The sequence below is a fragment of the Embiotoca jacksoni genome, unplaced genomic scaffold, assembly GCF_022577435.1.
Source record: "Embiotoca jacksoni isolate LCO1_2020_lvr unplaced genomic scaffold, fEmbJac1.0.p SCAF_99, whole genome shotgun sequence".
NCBI lineage: Eukaryota > Metazoa > Chordata > Actinopteri > Embiotocidae > Embiotoca > Embiotoca jacksoni.
The window spans coordinates 648,261-675,419 of NW_027185457.1; the positions used below are offsets into that span (position 1 = coordinate 648,261).

Below are 27,159 nucleotides of genomic sequence, written 5' to 3' on the forward strand. Positions count from 1 at the left end.
TCGCTTAATTTGAATAAATCGATCAATCTATAAAAAAAATTTTGACCAGGACACTAAAATGTCCAAATATTGAAAAGATTCTGAAAAAAAAAAAAAAAACTCACCAAATGTAGACTGTTTGTGTTAGACCGCATTAAAAAAAGAAAAATATGAATTCAAAAGTGTTGCAAGGAACTGACTCATCTGAGTTTAATGAAGGAGCCTCAGTGGTTATCGAACACGCCTGAGTTGCTGTGTGAATACAAACAACAACAAACTTGTGTTTGGATCTGGAATCAAAGTTACTATATCGTCACGTGAGTGTGTTTTGGATATCTTAAGCCGCTATACTCAAATGTTAGATAATCACGTTTTACCTTATTGCAAATATTCTCAACACATGATGGTATAAACTCTCAGGAATTTATATAAAAAGTTGCTGCTGTTCAGAGGACGTAAATAGAAAAATTATAACTTAAAATTTTGCTAAAGTGCGTTTTAGGAGTGAAAGTCGAGAGACGAACGTTTCTTGTCTAAAATGGTTTGTCGTCCATTTTTTGACTTTATGTTCATGAAATAACAAATCTAGGTTCCTCTGAGTAAGACACATTTAAATATAAAAACCTCTTTTCCAATCGGTTCGCTGCCTGGACTGTTTAGGATCATTACGTCTAAAATATTGAACTTCATTTTTGGTGAAGCTGCTCAAATGTTTCTGAGCAGGTTTCAATCACAGTGTGTCTGTGAGTAGATCTGTCATTGTTATTTCATCATCACCACATCAAGATTATTTTACTTAATCGTGAGAATTGCTTCCATTCACGTGTATAAAAACAGCTGGAACAGAAATGTCAGATTTCCATCGCTTTTGACTCTTTTCATGACGACATCTCGTTGCACCTCCTTCTTCTTCTATGGTTTAATGGCACATGAATTAGTGCCACCTTAGTTCACTGTTTATTTTGATTATTGACTGCTGTCGGTTCCTTTTAGCCTTTTGGGTCGCCTGTTTTTACCCGAGGGAGCTCAAATCTCTTGGCTGAACTCCAAATTATCTTGGAGCAAACTTTCACAAAAACATTCAAGTTGACCCGTTAAACCAGCCAATAAATGACAAAGTTAAAAGACTTTCAATGAACAACGGGTAAAAGTTACGTTAAAGACCTCACTTTCGACATCAGAGACACGAAAAGAGTTTAGTAAGCGAACTCTTTGTTGTCCACGCTTGACAACCGACTCTGTGTTCCGATGTTTAATGACATTAAATGCCTCTTTCTCTTCATAAGGTGTATTATTAAAAGTTTTAAATAATGAATTACAATTATTTGTTTTGCAACGAATCTTTAACTTTTTGGATTCAGCTCTTCGTCTAACAGATCGACTCCTCGAAACCTCCCTCTGAGATGTTTCAGCGTTTGTGTTTCACGAGCCGTCTCTCTTGTGTCTTTTCAGGGGCCGATCTCGAGCCGTCCTACTACAAAGTGGGAAATGACATGACAACAGCGTGCCTGGCCACCGGCTTCACCAGACATAAAGCAGCAAACAACCATAAATTATACGGAGAGCTTTTCAAGAACTCCTCGGCTGTCCCAATATCTCCAGACCTCGATGTGTACAACCAGGTGGTGTTTCCGTCAGATAATGGAATGGATTGTGAAGGTGAGTGAAATTAATGGGAAAATAAATTCACAATTTAAAAAGAAATCTAATATTTAGAAGACAGCTTATATCCCCATGCATAAATATAAAAAAATATGTCAAATGTAATTTAAAAAGCTAGAAATCTTGGATTGAATCTGTGATCCACTCAATGTTTGAACAGAGGGATTAAAAAAATTGAGATCAAACAAAAATTCCAGTTTATTTTTTATTTTTTTTACCGTTTTCTTTTTCGACGTCTTTATAAATGTGTTAAAACCAATAGACTGTATCTAAAAGTTGACGAAGCTTCCAGGTGAAAAATGAGGCTGATGTGCAAGTGCCTTAAGCTGCAATACCACCGAGTGCCACTAGAGGTTGGCTCCAAAAAAACTCAATAAAAGTCAATCAAATTTCTCTGCGAGTTATCGTGGTGTCGTAAGCTAAAGTCGCTCATTCTTCTTAGTTTTCTGGCGGTTCGTCTGAAAATAATCCCGTCATTAATTCGAAAGTAAGCTTCAAAAAGTTGTGTTTCTTGGGGGCGTGCCTGTTTGATTGACAGGCCTGTGGTGCAGTCAGGTTTAAGGCTATCGGTGGGCGGGATGTAGTATAGTTGGGTCTCCAATCAGATCGAGTCAGATTGAGATGAAATTCATGTCCTTTTTTTCTGTAAATCTGTCGTTGTTGTGATTAAAACCATTAAAAACGAAACTGATGATCGCCTGCTCTGTTTGATGTGTTTCAGAAAAAACACCCAAACCGTGTAACGACACTCTGGAACCAGGTACGTCTTCAGTCTGACTGATCGGGTGACTTTGAGTTTAAAAAAACCTGTGTCCATTTTTTTAATGTTTGTGACTTTGCTGTTCACAGATGTGACGGTGAACCTCGCGTCTTTGACCATCTTCTGCCTCCGAGTGATCTTCATCAAGACCGTCGTCTTCAACATCCTGCTGACTCTGCGGCTGTGGATCAGTCAGTGTGAGTACCAAACCACACGACTGACACAAATATAAATAATATACATGAATCATGATATAATCCAAAGTATATCTGATCAGCGAGAAGCCTTTGGGAACAATTTTCTCTGAACACTTTCTTTGTGAAACACCAAAACTTTGTTATACTAATTATTAATTTTAGACTTTTACTGCCGCATCAATTAGTTGATCAAAAGAAAAGATCTTAATAATCGATCAATAATTAATCTGAAACATTTTTAGTTTCACTTTCTTGGTGTGAGAATTTTCTGCCTTTACCTCTGCATTCTGGTGAATTTGATCTCTTCAGATCATTTGAGCTTCGTTTCAGCTTTGTGAGATTTCTGATACTTTACACACCAGTCAATAATCAATAATCAATAAAATAATGAACACGTGAATCAATAATGAACGTAATCTTTAGCAGTTGTCCTGATCTGCTCTCACTTTGCCAGATTTTAGATCGCTGAGAAGTATGGTGCTTTCCTGCACATGCCTTTCAGAATAAAAGCCTTCCAGCTGGTCGTAGTGGGCTTTTAATGTGAAACTCGTTCAGGAAATGTTGAGATTTATTTACAAAAGCTCAACAACAAAATAAAGTAATATAAAGTATTTTTTTGATTTTTACATGTTACATGTTGATTTTGCTTTATGAAACAGAAATTAAATACATTTTAAATCCCAAATTTTGGACCACATTTGAAGAACTCTAACATATTAGTCGTGTCACATCTGGACTCAGAGGACTGTTTGTGTATGTGGAGTTGTCATGTATAAAAAAAGCAGCTTCAGGTCACATTAATTTAATATGTTTTTCATGTTTTATCTTTCAGAAATTCGACAGGAAGACGATTCAGAGAACAACTTGGTGAAGCTTCGTTCAGTGTCTCCGTCGTGTATAATAACATATATATAACATATATATAAATGTCATGTGCACTGTGCATCATATCATCTGTTTATAACATGATGTTTTCCTGTAACACATGTATGTTGAATATTTTTTAGGAAGTTTAATGTTGTTGTTTTTTTTGTCATTTTGTGAGTGATGAATCTGCTGATGTAAATATCACAGCTGCATTTAACCGACTGATTGTCCTGCTGTCAGTGAAAACTGAATAACTGCTGTGTGTCACAATAAAAAATAAAATACAGACTCAGAGTTCCTGGTTTTATTTAGATCTCCTACTTTAATGAATTGCCTTAGTCCCGCTGGTCTATCTTTAAAATAATACTAAAAAAGAAATCAAACAATGTTTTCCGTTAAAAAAAACATTTTCTATGTCTCTTCCTCTGAACTCGGAACCATACAAATGTTGATCTTTTTGATATAAATTAAAGTTTTTATTTCACCAAATAAGAAATATTTTTTGTATTTTGTTATGCATTAACAAATACATAATCCTAAATGTTAGGCCAAACATTATTCACAGAGAAGTTCATATGCAGCTGTTGTCCCATATGTTGAATTCAGTTCTGCTTTCCCTCGGAAAAAAAACTTAACATAAATGAGCTCAAGCTACAACAATAACATGCTGCAGAGGAGTGGAGGCTGACAACCATGAGGAGGAAACTCTAGTTTGTTTTTTGATTCAGAGCTGATTTCAGTATTTATTGAATTAGTTTGTTGTGTCTTTATCATTTTAACATCAGGGACAACAATGAAAATCCTTTTTAGACTGTGTCATTTCATAGTTGTGTGTCATTTATTGTCTGCCTCCTCATCTCAGTGTCAAAAAGATCAATGAAAGCAAATGGGGCCTTCGTTGATGATTGTAGTTCCTCCTCTGGTTTTCCTGCTATGACAGTGAGCTGTTAGAAACCTCTGACAGTAAATCTGAGAGTCGCATTGACGAGACAATTTTTTTTTTAATCACATTATTAGTCATCTGAAGAACTGTTTTAGCAGAAAGTTCCCTCTCTTTCTCTATTGATAATTTCCTGCAAGAAGCAGACGGTTTATCAGAAGAGTGACTCCTCTCCGTGAAATAAACTTGACGGTTGAGTCTCTGCTCGGCTGAAAACTCTTCATGAGGCTTTAAATCTGCAGTTTGCTGCTTTTTCATGAACTGAGCTCGTTGAGTTTTCATTGCTGTTACTGAGACGCTAAAGGTAAATAACTGTGATCAGTGTTTGTGATCAGCTCGAACTGGAACGAGCCGCAATTCTCTGCGGTTTCCTGTTTGTTCTGCTGCACAATACGCAAACAATGCTGTGTGTGTGTGTGTGTGTGTGTGTGTGTGTGTGTGTTTGTGCTCTCTTACACTTGTTTTTGAGGGCTGTAGAAGGCCTACTACTTTAACGTAATCTTAAAGTTTTGAATTATGAAATACACTTTTGTGCGAAGTACGTGTCAGGAAGTCAGTGTTTTCAGTTCTTTCACAGGAAATAAAGAAACAAAGAATATTGATTTATTTCAAGTATGATTAAACTTTCAGAAATGCACGATGTTGTTTTTGAGAAATAACAAACATGAAACCAACGTAAAGGAAAATAATGACAATAAAGTCAAATATTATAAGCGACTCAATACAAATAACATCAACAAGAACTCGCACACTCCAACAACCCACCCACGCTGCATCGCTGTGTCGGCACAAAACAAGACTTAGATGGACAACATCATATCAACAGTACTGAGTCCAGTGGAAACATCTTTGAATTTAAAACCCCGTGTCCCAGTTTCCTCAGAAGTAAAAAAATAAAAATAGAGTTGCAGCAGTTGTATTTCTGTTCAAACCACTGAAGTTATAGTTTAACTGCATGTCTGTCTAAACCTTTATACATGTTGCTGCAAAGAAGCTATAAAGTCTAAAAATGTGGATGTTCGACTACCAAACTCGAACGATTTCATCCTTTTGAGTCAAAGTGAATGTTTGTGCCAAATATTAAGAAATTCCCTTGAGGCGTTTATGAGATATCGTGTTCATGAGAATGGGTCTCCTTTGACCCCCTAAAATTTAATCAGTTCATCTTTGGTGCCGAGGGAATCTTTTTTTTGCCAAGTTTGAAGAAATTACTTCAAGGCGATCATAATTTTTTAAAACTTTATTTCCATGTTTGTTTTAGTGTTAATTGTTTGCTTGTTTTTTCTACATGCCCTCTGTGCTGCACGCTCGACTCAGCAAATATTCTTTAAATGCCGCTTCATGTTTTTTTCTGTTACGTGCTGCGCTTTTGCAGGCGCAGGCTTCCATTTTGTTTAAGGGGTCAAAATTCGTCCCGTCGCTTCCTTCATCGACTATTTGCTGCATTTATATTTTCTTAACGCTGCTTAATTTTGCTTTCGTCACTTTAAAGATATATTTCTCTAACGTGTACAGATTCATTGATGCTTCATCAGGAATTGTTGCTTGTTCCCATTTTCACTCACTGTGGTTTTATCTTTAACTCTCTGTTTGTTTTTGTTCTGACCTTTCGAGAATTCCTCCTCCATCATCTTGTTCAGGGACTACAGATTAAAATGACTCTGGAGTATTTACAGTTTATTCTCTGTCCCTGTCAAATAAACAAGTACAAATACAAATACAAAGGAAAACGACCGAGAGCAAAAGGAGACCAGAATCCTCGTGAAGTACGTTTATATATGGGGACTCTTTACCCCACAAATTATGTCCAAAGCAGAGGTGGTGTGTCCTCAAAGCAAAGAAGAAAGTGAGGGTTTAAGAGAGTGGATGAAACTTCACAAAAAATTTAAAGTTATGACCTTTATTTTTATTTGACATTGACTATTTTTCCAGTGTAAACATTGACATTTTAAGTGTCTCTTTTTTATTTTTATTTGCTGAACTCAGCGGTTTCCTGAAGAAGGGATCTTAATCTCAGTGAGATTATTTGAGTGAATAAAGATAACGTACAGGATAGAAACAGATTAAGTCTTAGATGTTTGCGATGATTGATGTAAAACAATGTGAGACAAGTCAGTGTTAAAGTCGAGGAACTTTAACTCACAAACTTCTTTTCTCGTCATTCGGATATTTTCATGCTTAAATCGCTGATCGTCAGAAGATAAGAACATTTTTTTCTGCGACGTTAATTTAGATCATCAGATGTGAGAGGATGAATCACGTCGGTCTGAATGTGTGTCACCACCTCCGGGTTACACAAGCAGACCGAGTGGAAACATGCAGCTGTGTGTGTGTGTGTGCGCGCCCACTTCCACTCCACCTGTTTTCCACTGGCAGTGTGTGTGTATGTGTGTCTGTAATTTTAATATCTATATTTGTTCCTTAACACATAGAACACAGTTTAAGATGACCTTTAGACGACTGATATTTAAATATCAACATGGTTTTATCTGCAGTTTATATGTTTCTTTTGTTATTTGTGTAGCTGTGATTCGACATTTATGATCATAAATTAGTGGGTCTTCACACGCTTACTTCACACAAACTCACACACAACACGTGCACAGCACAGAGGTCAGAGGTCATCTTTTAAACCTGGTCGGCAGGAATTCATCACAGTGGAAAAGTGGCTAAAAAACTCCAAAAAGCCAACATACTAACTAAAAACATGCTGCTGTGAAAATGGTTTCTACTAGTTCGCAACATTAAATTTAAGACTTTTGAAGATCTTTTTTTATTAAAAAAAAAAAGAAAAACACCCTCTTAATAGTGAAAGACTGACAGAAAACCAGCAAACGCAACAAGGTTTAGTTCTTCTTGGTTGTATTGAACAGTAATCAATTGGTTATAATATGACCTGAGCCAGATGGATATTTGATAATTCATAGATGGATCAACTCATTAAAAACACTGAAAAAAAATATCGAAGGTGCTTTTAGTTTGAAATTTTAGTGTCCCGCCAGCATTTTTCTATTTACTGGTAAATTGACTGAAAGACGGTCTTTCAGGCTTGTTTTCTGTGTGGTGGTGCAGGTTGTCGGTGCAACTCTGAGTTTAACTAACAACATAAAAAAAAAAAAAAAACTGTAAATAATGCTGCCGAGTTAAATTTAAGAGGTTTTAACACCTTTTGAGGACTTTTTTTTTCTGGAAAAGGTTTGATATTTGTTATAGTCCAAAGTTGAAACAATTTGATTTCGTGCATCGGAAAATCGATCTGATCTGACAGCTGGAGAATCAGTGAATGTAAATGTGTCGTGCTGTTTTAATAACACCAAGACCAGATTAAAGTGAATTCAGGAGTTTCAACCGTTAGTGTGATTCAAGTGGTCAGAGTCGGCATTTAAACAGGAAAGGTCAAAGGTCAAATGTGAGGCGTCGCCTTTGTTTTGGGACTGAACAGTGCTTTTATTAATTTTTAAAAGCGGCAATTAATATTATTATTGAGCTGAAATAAAAACATGAACAAAGAGGAGAAATGAGTAAACGGGTCCAAATCATCAAGTTGTTTGATTACTGGCGTTACATTTATTCTTATAGTGGAAAATAGAAGCAGTGATAGCTCCCTGTCTTGAACACAGACATGTGCACCGTTGTGGTGAGGATCGAAACAGCCCCTAACAACGATGTTATCGTTCACTTTAATATTCTTTTGCTTCTTTTGTTTATTGCTTGTTTATAAATAACCTCAATAACTTTGTGATATCAGTGTTGTTTTCTGTTTTAGGGGGAACCACCAGCAGAAGGGAGCTTCAGTGGGAGAGCTGTAACAGAACGATGGCCCGTCCGCATCATGTCGGACTTCCTGTTCAATAAATTCACACAAACAGGTTGAGGTGTTTGAAGCCTGATCCGGATGTCTGGTGTACCGGCCTGGATTGTTCCTGTCAGCGCGAGCAACATCAGATTGGGTAACACGGTCTCAAACATTTAGATTTTATGTTTCATCTCCCGCCACTTCTCTCCCTGCAGGAGAACTCGTGTTCAACGTGTTCATGTGACACGGACATGTCGGTCTTTTTAAATAACAGTGAGGTGTGACGTGCACGAATGATCCGAGAACGCAGGAAAACTTCAGAAGTGTTCAAATAAAAAACACATCACAAGGTTAAAAAAAAAAAAATCTAAAACCACCAGCTAAGAAGAATTTAAGAATAATTGTCATAACAAGGACGACGGTGGTTTTTCTGTGTCGACATCATTTTCATCCCATTCCTATCTGTTAAAGAGTGAAAAGTTGACTTTCATACTTAAACATATGAAGCTAAGAGACTATAAAAGTCCACTTTATGTTTTATTTCTCATTATACGGCTAGTTAAGAACAACACTTCATTTAAAATAGTCTTCTTTTCTGAAGAGGGTTTTACTTTTCAGGGATTTAAGCTCATTAACAAAAACTTTAACAAAGAAAACAAGTAAACAAACAATGAGGGCATAAAGACACATAAATATAAATATTGTTTATGTCTACATGTGAATATCTGTCAGTTTTATCACTCTGTAAAAGATGACACACTTTATAAAGGTGTAAATGATTAGTTGTCATCCTGTGGGTGGTGAATGGGGGGGAGAGGGGGGGATTGTATCTGCAATCTGATTGGCTGATGCTGCTGCTGGAAAATCTTCTGCCTCACTGTTTCCACAGGATGTGGTGGAGCTGCGTCACAGACGAAGGCGGCGGCGGTTCCTGCCTCAAAGCCTGCTGGGACAGGATGTGTGTGTGTGTGTGTGTGTGTGTGTGTGTGTGTGTGTGTGTGTAGGCGGGGAAATCGAGGTCAGGCGGTGCTGAAGGTGAAGACGCGTCGTCAGGTGTGGCCTCAAAATCAGCGTGAGAAAACCGATCAGACGCCCCAAATATATACCGGGCCCGAAGCGGGTCGTGCGCGCTCTTGTTCTGGTGTTGCAAAAATACAGAAGCGCTCATTCAGATTGCGTGTTCAGGTGTGACCGAAGAAGCAGGTGGACTCACAGACATCTGCTCCGAGGCCCCGAAGCCACCAGGAGACCTCAATCCTTTGTGCATTTTAATTTCATACCACATTGATCTTTGAGTTTTATTCTCAACCTCCAATCAGATTGTTCTCCATAATATGAGACTTTTTTTTTTTTTTATAATTGTCACTTTACACTTTTCTGCAGAATGAAACGAGGCAGGAAGTGACTTTAGAGGGAAATAGAAAATATTTAAAAGAGTTTTTATGTTATTATGACAGTTTCCCTGTTAGTTTTGTGTATTGTTGATGCTATACTGCTAACTCTCAGTTATCTTATCATTATCATTTATATATCAATGATTGTTTCAAGTCAGGTGAATATAACTGAGATGATGCATCTCAGTATTTGAAATCCTAAAACAGGAAGAAGCTTTACTGAAGTCAAGTTAAAGATTGTTACAAATCTCTGAATATTAGGAGATTTTCTTTAAGTAGATGATATATAGGAAGAGAAAAAAAAATTATCATAAAGAATCAACATCGGTTGTCAACTCGCCTTTTGTTTCTTTTATGAGATGTCTTTCTTCAGTAAAAGGAGTGACATCACTATGAAAACATGTTTCATTGCAAGTAAAAGTCCTGCATTCAAATTATTTAACGTACACAAGTACTGTCAACAGAATGGAGCCTCTTTAAAATAGAGAAAGGAGTCATTATACAAAATGTCTTAATATAAATATAAATTATCATATTTAAATTGCTTTATTGACATGTCCATGTGAGTGACATGTGGTTTGGGGAATATTTTCATGGTGTCATGTCCAAAGCCCATTTGGATTCCCATGTGAAAACTTTTCCAAATATTTACCCCATGTTATCATATGTTGCAACATGGTTTAAACATGTGTCAGTGTCATACATGTAATCAACATCTGTCCGTTGTGAGAAAACGTAAATAAATAGAGTGGAGTAAACAGTAGCAGGACACAGAGAGTAAAGTTCAAGTACCTCTAAATTGTAGTACAACATACTTGAGTAAATGATGCTACATTCCACCTCTGATTTCTTATAGTCAAATATATTTGTCGTTTTTTCCTGTTTTGTTCATTTCTATCCATTTTTTTCTGTTTTCTTTTTTGGGCCCCTGAAGAATCCTGCTGACTTCAAGTGTGATGTACAAAACAAATGACAGCTTCATTATATTTCAGAGACCCGGAAACCAACCAGAAGTCGCCGGCTTCCTGATCCACGTTTCTGCAAGCAAGGTTGATCAAAAACTCAACTTTATTTAGTAAAAAATGCACCAAAACAAAGAAAAGTGTTGCATCAAGATTAAAAGAAAATATGTGCTCATGTAGGAATCAGTTGAAATTAAACTTTAATGGTGCAAAATCACAAACATCTTTGCAATTAATCAGATTTTAGAAGTATGTTTTGTCCACTGTGATCAGACATCAGATCATTTTTACACTTGTCTTCTCTGTTTATATTATTATTTATTTTACATATTTCTCATGTGATTGTCATGCTCTGAACTCCTTGTAAGAAAACATTTAGAAATATAAAAATCGTCATCAACGTTTGACCTGGTTTTTTTGCATCAGAGCCGTCTGACTGTGCAGGCGTGACCAGAAGAAAACATCATTTGTTTGTTGGTTTTGTTTGTTGTTTTTCTGCAGCTTCACCGCTGACAGGAAGTCAGCAGCATAGGCAGGATGAGGTTGAAGACGAGAGAGAGAGAGAGAAACGAGGCTTTGAGGTCGACAAACATCCGTCAGCAGAAGAAGAAAAAAAAAAGTCGACCTCACAATGTTTCCAACACGAGGGGTGAAAAAAAAAACAAAAAAAAACACAAAAAAAAAAACAAAAAAAAAACTGCAGCTTTCAGGAACTTTGTATCTGCAAGAATATAATCAGAATAAAGCATTATATTATATATTTGATGTATAGAAATACTAAACATGTGGTAAAACTTTACTTCCTCGTTATGGAGCTACTTTCATCAGTGTGAGTCCACGGGGGGTGGGGTTCTAGTTAACAGACTTATAAACACTGATTACAGCTACATTATCATCTCATTATTACATGTTTAAATGCAAAATATGTTGTCAAAGACATTTGTCTCAATGCTTTTAGTCACTTTTAAGAATACAATTCTTCATACCCTTATTGTCCGGTGAAAACCATGCGTCTTCAAATTTGTCGACTTTGAGTTTGAATGTTTCTAATAAACTGAAGTATGAAATGTTCCTTAATTGGTTGAGAAAATTAAATTTTTTTAGGATAAATAAACTATTTGGCATCCCTCTTACTTTTGCTGGGAAACTGTCACAAAGCCGACTGAGCTTTATCTCAGCTTGTGGACTTTTTAGAGATTTGTGGTTCTCTCAAGAAAGCAAAGCTACAAACACATGATGATCTTACAGAACATAAATTAAACTACAAAAAACAGTTGAAAACTTCAAATAAGCACAGCATTAAAAATGCATCAGTAATGCTGCAGAAATATTAGTCAAAAAGCATCCTTTATAACAATAAAACACTGATAAGTACAGTTACAAACTTTTACTCAGGTCAGGTTTTGAATGCAGGACTTTTATTTGCAGTAGAGTATTTCCACAGTGTGGTATTAGTACTTTTACTGAAGTAAACTACCTGAATAGTTCTTATCTGGGTCATATAGTGCAGTAAGCTTGGTTAATTTACTTGTGCTTATGCTCAAACAAGAAAGTTTAAAAGGTACAATATTTGATTTGATATGTGATAAATATATTCAATAGTTTAAATATTTGAATTTGTTGAATTCAGCAGCAGATCAGCTCGGACTCATTTCCCTTATCACTGATGAAACCAGAGCAGGAAGTCATTGTATCTGAGATGAAACTGATTACTGATGTGAGTAGGCGCCACAGCAGCCTGTGCATTACAAACAATATGCAAATGTGCAGACCATTCGAGTTCCTCCACATCGAACCGGGGAGCCATTTCTTCACGGAGCCTCTTTGTGCACAAATGACTTGCAATCAGCTCAGATACAAACAGTGTTTGTTCATCTTTGAACCAACCAAAGATGAAACTGTCTCTCCGTCCGGCAGCTCAGACCAGTCGACCTCTGAACGCTGCTGCACGTGTGCACCAAATACCCTAAAAAATAAAAGAGGAAATCAGTGATGTCAGTCAAAAAATACACAATATATAACCCACACCAAATGTTTCTAACTTCTCATCACTTTTATTTCAGGATGGAGGTCTTATTGTGCCCTGAGATCTTGTCATGTGTCATGTGTCCTGTAGGTGGCTCGCTGCAGGCACTTTGATTGCTTTTTAATGAGGCAGCACTGCCATCCAGTGGCTTCTGAATAAACTGCTGCACACAAATTAACAATATGAATGAGCAAAGAATGCCTGCATTGTTTGCACTATAATGTCACAATTGTTTTTATTTTTTTGCTTTTGTTGAAATATGTGGCTGCAGGATTAATGTGTTATTATTTGATTAAACACAAAGAACCTCAAGATCAGACAAATTGATTATGTTCTTCTAATACAGTTTGTTGTACTTTACTTAAATACTACAATTTAATTTCCCCTTCTTCTCTACAACGATTCCGGGAAAAATACTGTACTTTACTGCATTTATTAACCTTTTTAGGTAAAGATTGCGCATAAAAAAATAAGATAAATATGTAAAATACTTCATTGTTAAAGAATATACTAGTAGTTTTTGTCTTGTCTCAGGTTTCAGATTCACTAAAGATAGATTTCCCATCTGAACTTCGCAGAACAGTTTGAGTTGCAAAGAAGTCCAACCATTTCACAAACAGATGACAGAAGAGAATTGACGTACAGTTACAGATTTGTTCTTTTCTCTCGCATGAATCATCAAGACCGCCCAGAATTAACTTGTGATCCTTTGAAGGGGCCCGACCTCTAGGTTGGGCATCACTGGACTAAACCAGCAAACCAGTTCCACCTCTAGCAGCTCCCCCTGTGAAATGCTGCTGAAACTCTGATTGCTCCGATATTAATAGTCTAATGATGTGCCATACACTCATTGATCACTTTATTAGGAACACCTATTTCTTCATGCTGTTCAGTCCAGTCAGCCAATCATGTGGCAGCAGTGCAGAAACAGGTCAGGAGCTTCCGATAATGTCCACATTAAAACATGTTGGTTTTGAGTGTTTTTGAGGCTGCTGACGAGAGAGGTCAGAGGTCAGACTGGTTGGAGCGGACAGAAATTCAGACAACCTCTTTAGAGCTGTTCTTGATCAAACCAGTTGATAGATTACCAGTAAACACACAGTCAGCCTGCTGGTTTGGAGGGCCCCGGTTTGTAGTCCAGCCTCAGCTTCACCCTGTTCTTCTAACAGACGGAGTCATGACGCCTTCAGATCCTCTTGGTGATGAATAGCAGGTTTGTTGCTTTTTAATTTGGCACTAGCTCCACCTTGTGGTTTTTCTCAGAAAGTGTTGCACAAAAATCATCAGCAGACTCCTTCATGAGGTGGAAGAATGCTCAATGTTCCTTTCTTTTCAGCTGCAGAGGCATTAAAAATATTTAAAACCTGTGACTGTACCAGAGAATTTGATACTTTATAGTAAATCCTCCCTCTGAAAAGTTATACGTGTATTTTGGCAGCCAGCAGTGACCTCTGCTATAGATAATGTGTCTGATTAAATTTTCTCACTGCGATGTTTTCCTCCTTGTGGGTTTTTGTTGACTTCAAATTTTAATTAATTAATACTAATAAATTAGAAAATATATGTGTGTTCAAATTCATTGGCTTTTTATTACTCATATATTTAACGTATAGCCTACATATTTGGTTTGGTAATGATTTGGATTTCCAGTCACACAAAGAAAAATCACCCAGTGTCATTTGAACTGAGCCAGAACATACAGTTTAATTTAACCTACATCTTTAAACTTAAAGTTACTAAATATACCTAAGAGTAAAGCTGTCTGTGCACCAGGCTGAGATGTGCTGTTGTAACATTACTTTTGGAAACGGGATGCTACGGTGTGTTGGTGGTGACAAGCAGGATTAGCTTTGTAATTATAATTTCCAATTAAATAAAAAAATTAAACACACTTTAATCACTGCAGAAAAATATGTATTTTCTAATGGGAGTTGTTGAAATTATGAAAACACTTGGACACTTTGCCTGGCCAAAGGTTTTTCATCAATAATCAGTGAAATGCTGGGAATTGTGGTTGTTTATGTTTCATGTTTTTGTGTAACATGTACCAAAAAATGTGTGACAAACCATGTGTGATACAAAATAAATAAATAAAACATTTATTCATTTATTCATATGTAGGTTGATTATTTCATTTGCATTGAACCATTTGAAATTTAATACATTTGATACATTAAAAACACTAGAAATGAATTACATTATTGGTGGCTGCGCTGGCCGACAGCAACATGTTATTTCAGTGATAATGAAGATAATAAAAATCCAGATAATAAAAATAGGCTACTTTACACTCAGCATGTCAATAAATCGTTACCAAGGAAACACAAGGAATAGTCAACAATCAATTTTATTCGTGATGTGATTGGCTGATTCATTCACGAGCACGGAAGACGTCACGAGGGTCGTCGCTTGTCGGCCATTTTGAATAAATGAAATGGTTATTTTATTTTTTTTGCCGGTTGACCGTTGGTCGGTACTTTTAATGATAAACTCGTGAACGGAGACTCCGGAGGAAGAGCTCTGTCCACCACAAAACCCGATGGACATTTTCCACTTAAAACATTTGAAGCTCTTTCTCGGTGCTCAAAGGCGTTGACCGCTGAGAAAACTCTGGTGAACGTTAACGAGCTGATGGTAAGTTTTCCAACCCACTTATGCCAACTCAAGACTGCGTCACCACTGAGGATACTTGTCAGGTAAGGAGCTTTTAACTCGTGCTGCTGTTTTCTCTATAAAATAAATCAATAAATAAATAAATACTGTCTTTATTGTGTTTGATTTTGACGCTGTACTTCGCCACGTAACACTGAACGTGAGGATCTATTCTAAAGCCGCTACTGCGCACGCGCGCGGCAAGGCAGCCCTTGAACCGTTCGTCATTATTATTATTATTATTATTATTATTATTATTATTATTATTGAGATAGCCGAGAAACAGTTACAGACAAATGAGGAATGTTTAAATTAGGCTGCAGCAGTATTTAGAAATTTAATGCTTCAAAATGTAGCAACAGAGACCGCAGACCACGGAGTCCCCTACAGGAGGAAGGAAGAGATGGAGGAAGGTCTGGAGGAAGATGAGGAGACGGAGGTCATCATGGCGGAAACAAGCTTTCTACATCCACTGAGAAGGAGTTAAAAACTAGAAAAGTGGCTGATATCGTGACCGGTGGTCACCAACTGAGGACACTTGTCAGGTAAGGAGCATCAACTCACGCTGCTGTTTTCTCTACATATATATATATATATATATATATATATATATATATATATATATATATATATATATATATATATATATATAAAAAGTACTGTCGTTATTGTGTTTGATTTCGGTGCTGTACTTTGCCGCACGCGGCTTAAAAACAATTCGGTATAAAAGATAATTTATTTTAAAGCTACTGTGCCAGACTTTTCCTCTACATGTTTTACTTCCACGTAGCATTTTGTATTTTCACTGCCCCAGCAGCTAAAAAAAAAAAATGAAAGCAACCCTCTTTGCATAATTTTGGTGATTTAATTATACGCATTACATACAACAGTGAAGTTCCTTTTTAGATTTGGTTGTTTATGTGTACGAACAGAATTTATGATATGCCAGAGAGTCACCATTTCAGTACCCGTACTACCGGACTATTTAGTAGGACAGAAGAAGATTTAGTATGTCCAATTACATAGGATGTGAAATGCAGTGTGCCGAAAATACCAGGATGTCCTACTGGATCCAGTCGTGTTATGATGAATTTCACTTTCCTCTCGTGTATTTTAGTGAATCACGGGGGTCATGAGTCAAGTATCTTATAAGTATAACATCGTCCTGAACACTATCACATCGTAGACTCTGATATGCTCTGATGTAACTCAATGAGAGTTCTATGAAAGCCATTATTTGCTGCAACAGAATAATTTTTCTGTCACTTCAGTTTGACAGAGATTTTTTTAAATTTATGTTTCTTTATTTTAACTTCAAATTTATGTAACTGTCGGTGACATGTGTCAGGCAGTTCCAAATAAGGAAAAGATTGTTCACACAAAGCTATAAGAATCCACTTGGTGGTGCTGTTGTGTAGTGAAAGGGGGAGCTGAAGTGTGTGACTGAGGAGATGCCAGGTTTTTGTACAGAGACTGTGGGCCTCACAGCACAGTAGTACAGAGCAGAGTCCTTCACTGCAGCAGCAAGGATGATCAGATAGATTTGTTTTTTCTCCACTTTGACCTTCAGTCCAGGGACTGGATTGTTTCCGACTGTTCCTGATGACATGTGCGAGATGAGAAACTGTAGTGGTTTTCCTGGATATTGTCGATACCAGAAGAAATAATCACCAGTTGAGAGTTTTGGGTAATTGTAGGACAGAGTAACAGTGCTGCCTTCCAAACTGGACTCTTCATTGTTGGCTGGATGGAGTTCTTCGCTGCTGACATCTATAGGAAAAAAATTAATCTTTCAGTTAAGGAGCACATTTTCATTTTCTTGTGAATTCACCTGCCATTGAATAGAGCTTAAAGTGATTAATTTGATCTGACTTACCAGTAAATAAACAAAAAAGCAGCACAGACACCACAAACATCATGTTTCAACAAAACTGGCCAATAATCTTCAAACTATACTCTGTAAAGTCCGAACAGTTTCTGACAGTGACAGCCAGACTTCCTTTAACTTTACAGGAAGCCCCTCCTCCTCATGATGTCACGGGGACATCAGTGACAGGGCTTTATGAGTGTGTTCATCTGCCTCTACTTTTTTTTTGTCTTTGTTCCATTGTCAGGACTTCATTGGTGTAAAGTCAGTCTGATTAAAAAGGCATGTACATTTACACATTTGAGCAGCTTTCTCAGGTCAGATATGTCGTCGAGGTTGTGTTTGAGTTGTGGTGTTTCTTGTTACTGTGAGTTGTAGTTCACTGCCGAGTCGGCCAGCTGCTTCTACTCGATCTGCAAAGGAACTGATGACTGGTTGTTTTTTAGCACCAAATCTTCCTGGTAATCTGCTCCTTTCATCTTGAGATCTTCAGTTGGTTGGTCAGGGCAAATATCCTGTGTTTGTTGTTGTTGTTTTTTTTAAACCAAAAATGTGGCAAAAATTGTTCTTAGTTTCAAATGTTAAAGCAAGTGTAGCTGTTTCTTCAGTAGTTTCTTCTGGTGGCTGGTTCACATTGTATTCTCCTTAACAGGAAGAAAGTAATTGTCCATCAATTGATTTTTAAAGGAAGATTAACATTAAGTCTAGTTTAGAAACAATTGTCCTCATTGTGTCAAATAGTTTTTGGCTTTATTACAATGAGAGAAAAACAATACAGGACAATCATGTTTCTCAGCCAGTGTTTGATGTGTGCAGTTGGAGCTGCCAGGTTTTTGTGCAGAGTTTTGGTGTTTCCTGTCACTGTGGGCTTCACAGCACAGTAGTACAGAGCAGAGTCCTTCATTGCAGCAGAGGACATCTTCAGGTGGAACTTCTTTGTTTGCGTTTCATGTTCAAAAGACAATCCTTCAATTTTCTCTGAATATTCTGAGATGAGAAGTTTTGGAGATGAACTGGACTTCTGTTGGTACCAGAAGAGATTCCTCACAGAGACTGAATAGTTTCAGGAGAGATTCACAGTTTCTCCTTCCAAAACAGTCAATACATCTTCAGATAGTGTCAGTAAATCTTCAGAGGATCCTGAAAACAAAGATAAAATAGAATAGAGGAAAATATTGATAATGTTCACGACCTCAAAGGAGATTAAAATGTTTAATTTACCATCACGTGCTCCATCTTAATATTTGACTTGAGTTCTTACCAGTTTGAAAGGAGACGATCATCATCCAAATAAAAAGCAGCAACATTATTTCCACTTGTACTGAATGAACAGTAGAAAGAACACTGCAGCTCTTCAGTTCCTAAATGAAGCTTTTCATATTCAGTTGTGTAGCTCCTCCTCTTGCTGTGGTCTGTTTCTATTCAGGCTGATGGAGGTTTTAGAAATGATCATGCTCATAAAATGTTCATCATCATCAACATTATCATCATCATCATCATCATCACAAGTATAACCTGAGGTATGTCAGAGATATCTGCACTGTTATCAGTTGTTTGGGGATTGATGGGTCTCAGTTGTGTGTGGTGAGCAGAGAGGAGGATCCAAAATAAGACGACAGGAACAAGTTTGAGGTGGTTTATTGATGACTGTTGAAAACTAAAGTTTACAGGCAGGCTGTAGGTTAACAAAGCCAGAGATTAAGGTCAAACAGGTTATCAGCTGGAGAGCCAGGTAAACCCAATAAACCATGTTTAAAGGTGTGGAGGTGGAGAACAGGTATATGGACAGGAGAGGTGGGTGTGGCAGACAGGTGACCAGGAGGAGGATGAAATCTCAGGATGTCAGCTGGGTTTGTTTCTTCTTATTGTGAGAAGAAACAAAGTAACAGACGGACTGAAGTTCACTGACAGCATCTTCAACACAACCTGGTTAAAAAAAATACTTCTACTGAGTGTTGCCATGGTTATGTTGCTGAAATATTCTTTAACGTTGAAAGTGAAGACAATCAGTGACTTTATTTTGAAAGCTTTACTTCATCATCCTGTCTGAGTAAAGTAAGTCGAGACTTCATGAAACTGTCAAAACATGTCATCCAAGTTTATCAGTATGTCTCCCTCTAGTGGATGTTGTGGAGTTTATTCTGTTGTCTTTGCTCCAAAGGTTTTTGTACAGAGTTTTGGTGTTTTCTGTCACTGTGGGCTGCAGAGCACAGTAGTACACAGCAGAGTCAGACGGATGAAGCTTCTGGATCTTCAGAGGAACTGATTGGTCTTTGAGCTCAGCATCAAATCTGTCTTTGTTGAACTCTGGAGCATTAACTCCTCCATAGGTTTGACGCTGCAAAATATACTTTGGAAAGTCATTTTCTTCTTGTTTGTACCAGAACAAATAAGGAGTTCCGGAACTGGTCTCAAAAGTACAATCAAGTGTAACTGTGTCTCCTTCAGTAGCAGAGACATGTCCTGATGTCTGGATCACTTTGTCTTCTCCTTTACACTCTGAGGAAGAACAGAACATTCAGAGGAAGACATGAATCAATAAATATGATTTATTAAATCAGAACAATCATTCAACACGTTGATCTTTCTATCTTACCAAAGAAAAGAGCAGCAAGAATAATCCACAGCCAATGTTCCATGTGTACAACAAGGTTTAAATGAACAGGAGAAACTAGCTGATGTTCAACATTCAGTCTGACAGTTGTTCTCTTCACAGCAGCAGTTCTTATTGACAGGATGGTTGAACTCAGTGCAGAAGTAGTGCACCGCCTACTTGATGATGTCTCCCTCTAGTGGAGGTAAAAAGTGGAGTTCAGGTTTGTGTTTTTGTACAGAGACTGTGGGTTTGCTGTCACTGTGGGCTTCACAGCACAGTAGTACAGAGCAGAGTCCTTCACTGCAGCAGAAGAGATCTCCAGGTGGAACTTCTTTGTTTGTTTTTCATGTTCAAAAGACAATCTTTCTTTTTTTTCTGAATATTCTGAGATGAGAAGTTTTGGAGATGAACTGGACTTCTGTTGGTACCAGAAGAGGTTCTTCACAGAGACTGAATAGTTTCAGGAGAGATTCACAGTTTCTCCTTCCAAAACAGTCAATACATCTTCAGATAGTGTCAGTAAATCTTCAGAGGATCCTGAAAACAAAGATAAAATAGAATAGAGGAAAATATTTGTAATGTTCATGACCTCAAAGGAGATTAAAATGTTTTATTTACCATCACGTGCTCCATCTTAATATTTGACTTGAGTTCTTACCAGTTTGAAAGGAGACGATCATCATCCAAATAAAAAGCAGCAACATTATTTCCACTTGTACTGAATGAACAGGAGAGAGAACACTGCAGCTCTTCAGTTCCTAAATGAAGCTTTTCATATTCAGTTGTGTAGCTCCTCCTCTTGCTGTGGTCTGTTTCTATTCAGGCTGATGGAGGTTTTAGAAATGACAGTGATGCTGCAGTTATCATCATCCAAGAAGGTCAGACTGACGGAGGAATCTGCAGAAAACTAACCTGAATAAATCAGGAGAGAAAAATGACACAGCATGATGGAGGAGGTTTTTCATGATAGCTAATAGTGATGCGCGGAATAATCGAGAGATTCTTCAGAACCATCATCGATAAAATGTGATTAATATGAGAAGAGTCATGGACACAGCAATACAATTTGTGCCGTCAATTCCTGTCAGAAGTTCCATCTCTGGCTCTTTAGGTTCCAGCTCCAGGAAGATGAAGCTGCTGCTCTGAACTTGATTTTGATGAAAGATAAGGGAGTGCAAAGATTCAGGAAACAAATTATAGCTTCAGGAGGTGAAGAGTTTCACTGAGATGATCATTAATGGCTCCAAATACAGACCAAAAAAACAGGTAGGAAGGAGCAAGTTTTAGGTGGTTCACTGATGAAGGTAGAAAACTGCAGTTTACAGGCAGACTGGAGGTTGACAAAGTCAGAGATAAAAGTCAAACAGGTTATCAATAAAAAACTAAAATACACGGCTGGAGAGGAAGATAAACACACTAAACAATCTGGAGAGGAAGAGACAAACAACATCCAACAGGGCTCAGAGAGAAACTGTTCAAAAGGTTTTGTCACCCCTGCTGTTGATGATGCAAAGAGTCAGACTGGATGTCAAGATTTGATCCTAACAAATCATCCAAGTTTGTCAGTGTGTCTCCCTCTAGTGGATGTTGTGGAGTTTATTCTGTTGTCTTTGCTCCAAAGGTTTTTGTACAGAGTTTTGGTGTTTCCTGTCACTGTGGGCTGCAGAGCACAGTAGTACACAGCAGAGTCAGACGGATGAAGCTTCTGGATCTTCAGAGGAACTGATGTCTTGATGATTTTAGCATCAAATCTGTCTTTGTTGAACTCTGGAGCCTTAAATACATCTTCTGAGTAACATTTCAGCATGTACTTTGGATAACTGTTCACTTCTTGTTTGTACCAGAACAAATAACGATTTGTGTCAGTGGTCTCAAAAGTACAATCAAGTGTAACTGTGTCTCCTTCAGTAGCAGAGACATGTCTTGATGTCTGGTTCACTTTGTCTTCTCCTTTACACTCTGAGGAAGAATAGAACATTCAGAGGAAGACATGAATCAATAAAAATGATTGATTAAATCAGAACAATCAATCAACATGTTGATCTTTCTATCTTACCAAAGAAAAGAGCAGCAAGAATAATCCACAGCCAATGTTCCATGTGTACAACAAGGTTTAAATGAACAGGAGAAACTAGCTGATGTTCAACATTCAGTCTGACAGTTGTTCTCTTCACAGCAGCAGTTCTTATTGACAGGATGGTTGAACTCAGTGCAGAAGTAGTGCACCGCCTACTTGATGATGTCGCCCTCTAGTGGAGGTAAAAAGTGGAGTTCAGGTTTGTGTTTTTGTACAGAGACTGTGGGTTTGCTGTCACTGTGGGCCTCAGAGCACAGTAGTACAGAGCAGAGTCCTTCAGTTTAGATGAGATTATCTCCAGATCAACACGTTTCTGTGTTTTGTCAATGTGAGCTGAGAAATCAGAACGAGTTGGATGAATCGATCCATCCTCTGTGATGTGGAGCAGGAACTCTGGTCTGGATCTCTGGTGTTGTTGATACCACTGGATGTTGTTGATAGCACCGTCATATTTACAGGTCAGATTGATGTTTGTTCTCTCTGCAACAACTTGTTCAGTTCTGTCCGGCTTTATGCTGTTCATGGAGACCAAGGCTGCAAAATGAGTTCTTCATGTCAGTTAGTCTGAGAGAGACTGAAACATCAAGAGACTCAACAGAGGTCTGAACTTGTTCTTTCATATGTGATCATAATGAGATTCATTTAACAAAATGGGACAAAATACTGTGATAATTAGACATTTGTCTCAGTTTCAACACTCACCTATGAAGTGAAAGAAAAGTAACAACAGGTAAAGCAACATGTTTTCAGTTGTTGAAGTCAGACAGCAGATGAACAAAGTTCTTCTGCAACAGAATGGAAATACCACTAGTCCTGTCTGCTGCACAGCCCTCCTCCTCAACATCAAGCTGACTGTACTTTTAGTGCTGCAGACAGAAATACTCTGATTGGCTAAGTTGAACATTGGTGGGAGGAGCCATAGAAAAACACTTTTATGGCATATGTCTGAGAAACAGTTATTCCAGACTGTCTGAAAACATCAAAACACCTCATAGAAGTTTATCAGTGTGTCTCCCTCTAGTGGATGTTGTGGAGTTTATTCTGTTGTCTTTGCTCCAAAGGTTTTTGTACAGAGACTGTGGGTTTGCTGTCACTGTGGGCCTCACAGCACAGTAGTACAAGGCAGAGTCCTTCACTGCAGCAGAGGAGATCTGAAGATCCATTTGGTTTTTATTTACTTTAACAGACAGTCGAGGGTTTGGATCTGACATTAGTTCTCCTGTTCCAAAATGAGATATCAGGAGCTCTGGTCGTTTTCCTGGATTTTGTTTATACCAGTAAAACTCATCACTTCTAGCTGCTTCTTTGGAGTATCTGTAGGACAGAGTAACAGTGCTGCCTTCTAAACTGGACTCTTCATTGTTGACTGGAGTGAGTTCTTCACAGCTGACATCTACAAGAAAGAAGTTGAATCATTAAGTTAGTGAGCAAGTTTTCACGTCCTGTAACTGAAGAAGCTGTGATCAAAAGATCATGTATGAATGTACCTGCCACTGAATAGAGCTGAAAGAGATAAATAATAAATCTGACTTACCAGTGAATAAATGGAGAAGCAGCACTGATATTAAAAACGTCATGTTTCAACAAATCCTGCTCACTAATTCTCAAACTAAACTCTGTGAAGTCTGAACACTTTCTGATGGTGACAGCCAGGCGTCCCCCAACTGTTCAGGAAGATCCTCCTCCTCTTGATGCAACAGTGACATAGTGAAACCAACAGGATTCAATAAAATAACCACAAAAAACATTTTTACATCCTCAATTATGTAATTTGAGACAGAATTTTTCTTCTGCTTTACATTGTGGGGAAGAACGGAACAAGCAGAGGAAGACAGTAATTGTTGGTGAATTGATTGATTTAAAAGACGATCAATAAATTTAATTTTGAAAATGTTATCTGAAATAATTTCTGCCTTTATTACGGAGAAAAAAAAATACAGGACAGATTTTTTTTTTTAAATAGTCAGAGGGATGTTTATAAGAAAGTTCATTGGTGTGTTTTACTGACTCTTATTGATTTCTCGTAAAATTACAAACTATTAAGGGAACTAGTTTTATTAAAACAAACCATCCAAGTTTATCAGTGTGTCTCCCTCTAGTGGATGTTGTGGAGTTTATTCTGTTGTCTTTGCTGCAAAGGTTTTTGTGCAGAGTTTTGGTGTTTCCTGTCACTGTGGGCTGCAGAGCACAGTAGTACACAGCAGAGTCAGACGGATGAAGCTTCTGGATCTTCAGAGAAACTGATTTCTTGATGATTTTAGCATCAAATCTGTCTTTGTTGAACTCTGGAGCCTTAAATACATCTCCTGAGAAACATTTCAGCATGTACTTTGGATAACTGTTCACTTCTTGTTTGTACCAGAATAAGGAGGGAGTTCTGTCATTTGTTTCAAAAGTACAATCAAGTATAACTGTGTCTCCTTCAGTAGCAGAGACATGTCCTGATGTCTGGTTCACTTTGTCTTCTCCTTTACACTCTGAGGAAGAACAGAACATTCAGAGGAAGACATGAATCAATAAAGATGATTGATTAAATCAGAACAATCAATCAAAACGCTGATCTTTCTATCTTACCAAAGAAAAGAGCAGCAAGAATAATCCACAGCCAATGTTCCATGTGTACAACAAGGTTTAAATGAACAGGAGAAACTAGCTGATGTTCAACATTCAGTCTGACAGTTGTTCTCTTCACAGCAGCAGTTCTTATTGACAGGATGGTTGAACTCAGTGCAGAAGTAGTGCACCGCCTACTTGATGATGTCGCCCTCTAGTGGAGGTAAAAAGTGGAGTTCAGGTTTGTGTTTTTGTACAGAGACTGTGGGTTTCCTGTCACTGTGGGCTGCAGAGCACAGTAGTACAGAGCAGAGTCCTTCAGTTTAGATGAGATGATCTCCAGATCAACACGTTTCTTTGTTTTGTCGATGTGAGCTGAGAAATCAGAACGAGTTGGATGAATCGATCCATCCTCTGTGATGTAGAGCAGGAACTCTGGTCTGGATCTCTGGTGTTGTTGATACCACTGGATGTTGTTGATAGCACCGTCATATTTACAGGTCAGATTGATGTTTGTTCTCTCTGCAACAACTTGTTCAGTTCTGTCCGGCTTTATGCTGTTCATGGAGACCAAGGCTGCAAAATGAGTTCTTCATGTCAGTTAGTCTGAGAGAGACTGAAACATCAAGAGACTCAACAGAGGTCTGAACTTTTTCTTTCATATGTGATCATAATGAGATTCATTTGAGAAAATGGGACAAAATACTGTTATAATTACACATTTGTCTCAGTTTCAACACTCACCTATGAAGTGAAAGAAAAGTAACAACAGGTAAAGCAACATGTTTTCAGTTGTTGAAGTCAGACAGCAGATGAACAAAGTTCTTCTGCAACAGAATGGAAATACAACTAGTCCTGTCTGCTGCACAGCCCTCCTCCTCAACATCAAGCTGACTGTACTTTTAGTGCTGCAGACAGAAATAATCTGATTGGCTAAGTTGAACATTGGTGGGCGGAGCCATTGAAAAACACATGGAAAGCATAGGTCTGAGAAACAGTTATTCCAGACTGTCTGAAAACATCAAAACATGTCATAGAAATTTGACAGTGTGTCTCCCTCTAGTGGAGGTTGTGGAGTTTATTCTGTTGTCTTTGCTCCAAAGGTTTTTGTACAGAGTTTTGGTGTTTCCTGTCACCGTGGGCCTCACAGCACAGTAGTACACAGCAGAGTCCTTCACTGAAGCAGAGGATATCTGAACATCCACATGTTTCTGTCCAGATAGTTTAGTTGAGAACTTTGTGGTCGATTTCAGAGACTCTGATGGTGTTGAACTGTTTAGTCCTGAGATGTGGTAGAGAAACTCTGGTGGTTTTCCTGGATATTGTCGATACCAGAAGAAATTATCAGCAGCAGTTTTAGTGTTGGAGTATCTGTAGGACAGAGTAACAGTGCTGCCTTCTAAAATGGACTCTTCATTGTTGACTGGAGTGAGTTCTTCACAGCTGACATCTACAAGAAAGAAGTTGAATCATTAAGTTAGTGAGCAAGTTTTCACGTCCTGTAACTGAAGAAGCTGTGATGAAAGGATCAGATATGAATGTACCTGCCACTGAATAGAGCTGAAAGAGATAAATAATAAATCTGACTTACCAGTGAATAAAAGGAGAAGCAGCACTGATGTTAAAAACATCATGTTTCAACAAAACCTGCTCACTAATTCTCAAACTAAACTCTATGAAGTCTGAACACTTTCTGATGGTGACAGCCAGACGTCCCCCAACTGTTCAGGAAGCTCCTCCTCCTCATGATGTCACAATGACATTGTGAAACCAACAGGGTTCAATAAAATAACCACAAAAAACATTTTTACTGTGGTGTGAAAAAGTGTTTTCCCCCTTCCTGATTTCCAATTTTTCTGCATGTCTGTCACACTTAAATGTTTCAGATCATCAAATAAATGTAAATATTAGTCAATGATAACACAAGTAAACACAAAATGCAGTTTTTAAATGAAGGTTTTTATTATTAAGGGAGAAAAAAATTCCAAACCCACATGGCCCTTTTTAAAAAAGTGTTTGCCCCCTCCTGTTAAAACATAACTTAACTGTGGTTTATCACACCTGAGTTCAATTTCTCGAGCCACACCCAGGCCTGATTACTGTCACACCTGTTCTCAATCCAGAAATCACTTAAATAGGACCTTCCTGACAAAGTGAAGTCGACCAAAACATCCTCAAAAGATAGACATCATGCCGAGATCCAAAGAAATTCAGGAACAAATGAGAAAGAAAGTAGTTGAGATCTATCAGTCTGGAAAAGGTTATAAAGCCATTTCTAAAGCTTTGGGACTCCAGAGAACCACAGTGAGAGCCATGATCCACAAATGGAGAAAACATGGAACAGTGGTGAACCTTCCCAGGAGTGGCCGGCCGACCAAAATTACCCCGAGAGCGTAGCGACGACTCATCCGAGAGGTCACAAAAGACCCCACAACAACATCCAGAGAACTGCAGGCCTCACTTGCCTCAGTTAAGGTCAGTATTCATGACTCCACCATAAGAAAGAGACGGGGCAGAAATGGCTGCATGGCAGAGTTCCAAGACCAAAACCACCGCTGAGCAAAAACAACATTAAGGCTCGTCTCATTTTTGACAGAAAACATGATGATCCCCAAGACTTTTGGGAAAATACTCTGTGGACTGACGAGACAAAAGTTGAACTTTCTGGAAGGTGTGTGTTCCATTACATCTGGCGTAAAAGTAACACCGCATTTCAGAAAAAGAACATCATACCAACAGTAAAATATGGTGGTGGTGGTGTGATGGTCTGGGGCTGTTTTGCTGCTTCAGGACCTGGAAGACTTGCTGTGATAAATGGAACCATGAATTCT

The 27,159-nt window shown here is 38.0% G+C and overlaps 1 protein-coding gene, 1 long non-coding RNA gene and 1 gene segment (V, D, J or C); 2 read left to right on the forward strand and 1 right to left on the reverse strand.

Annotated features, from left to right (window-relative positions):
- LOC138193934 (M1-specific T cell receptor alpha chain-like) overlaps positions 1–3,751 on the forward strand; it is a 41,300-nt gene extending 37,549 nt beyond the window's left edge. The window contains exons 2-5 of the mRNA XM_069142250.1: positions 1,432–1,638; positions 2,363–2,401; positions 2,491–2,598; positions 3,431–3,751. Coding sequence (XP_068998351.1) covers positions 1,432–1,638; positions 2,363–2,401; positions 2,491–2,598; positions 3,431–3,432 — 356 coding nt within the window. The 3' untranslated portion in view covers positions 3,433–3,751. The remainder of the gene's footprint in view (positions 1–1,431; positions 1,639–2,362; positions 2,402–2,490; positions 2,599–3,430) is intronic.
- A 5,453-nt stretch (positions 3,752–9,204) lies between these two features.
- On the forward strand, positions 9,205–11,849 carry LOC138193936 (uncharacterized). Its single transcript, XR_011177892.1, has 3 exons — positions 9,205–9,273; positions 10,588–10,644; positions 11,059–11,849. It is a non-coding gene; the product is annotated as an uncharacterized lncRNA (long non-coding RNA).
- Positions 11,850–20,214: 8,365 nt separating this feature from the next.
- On the reverse strand, positions 20,215–24,893 carry LOC138193928 (T cell receptor alpha variable 35-like). The segment is given in 3 exon segments: positions 20,215–20,235; positions 22,870–23,168; positions 24,719–24,893. Coding segments are annotated over 3 exon segments (495 nt in total).
- Between the last annotated feature and the right edge of the window lie 2,266 nt (positions 24,894–27,159).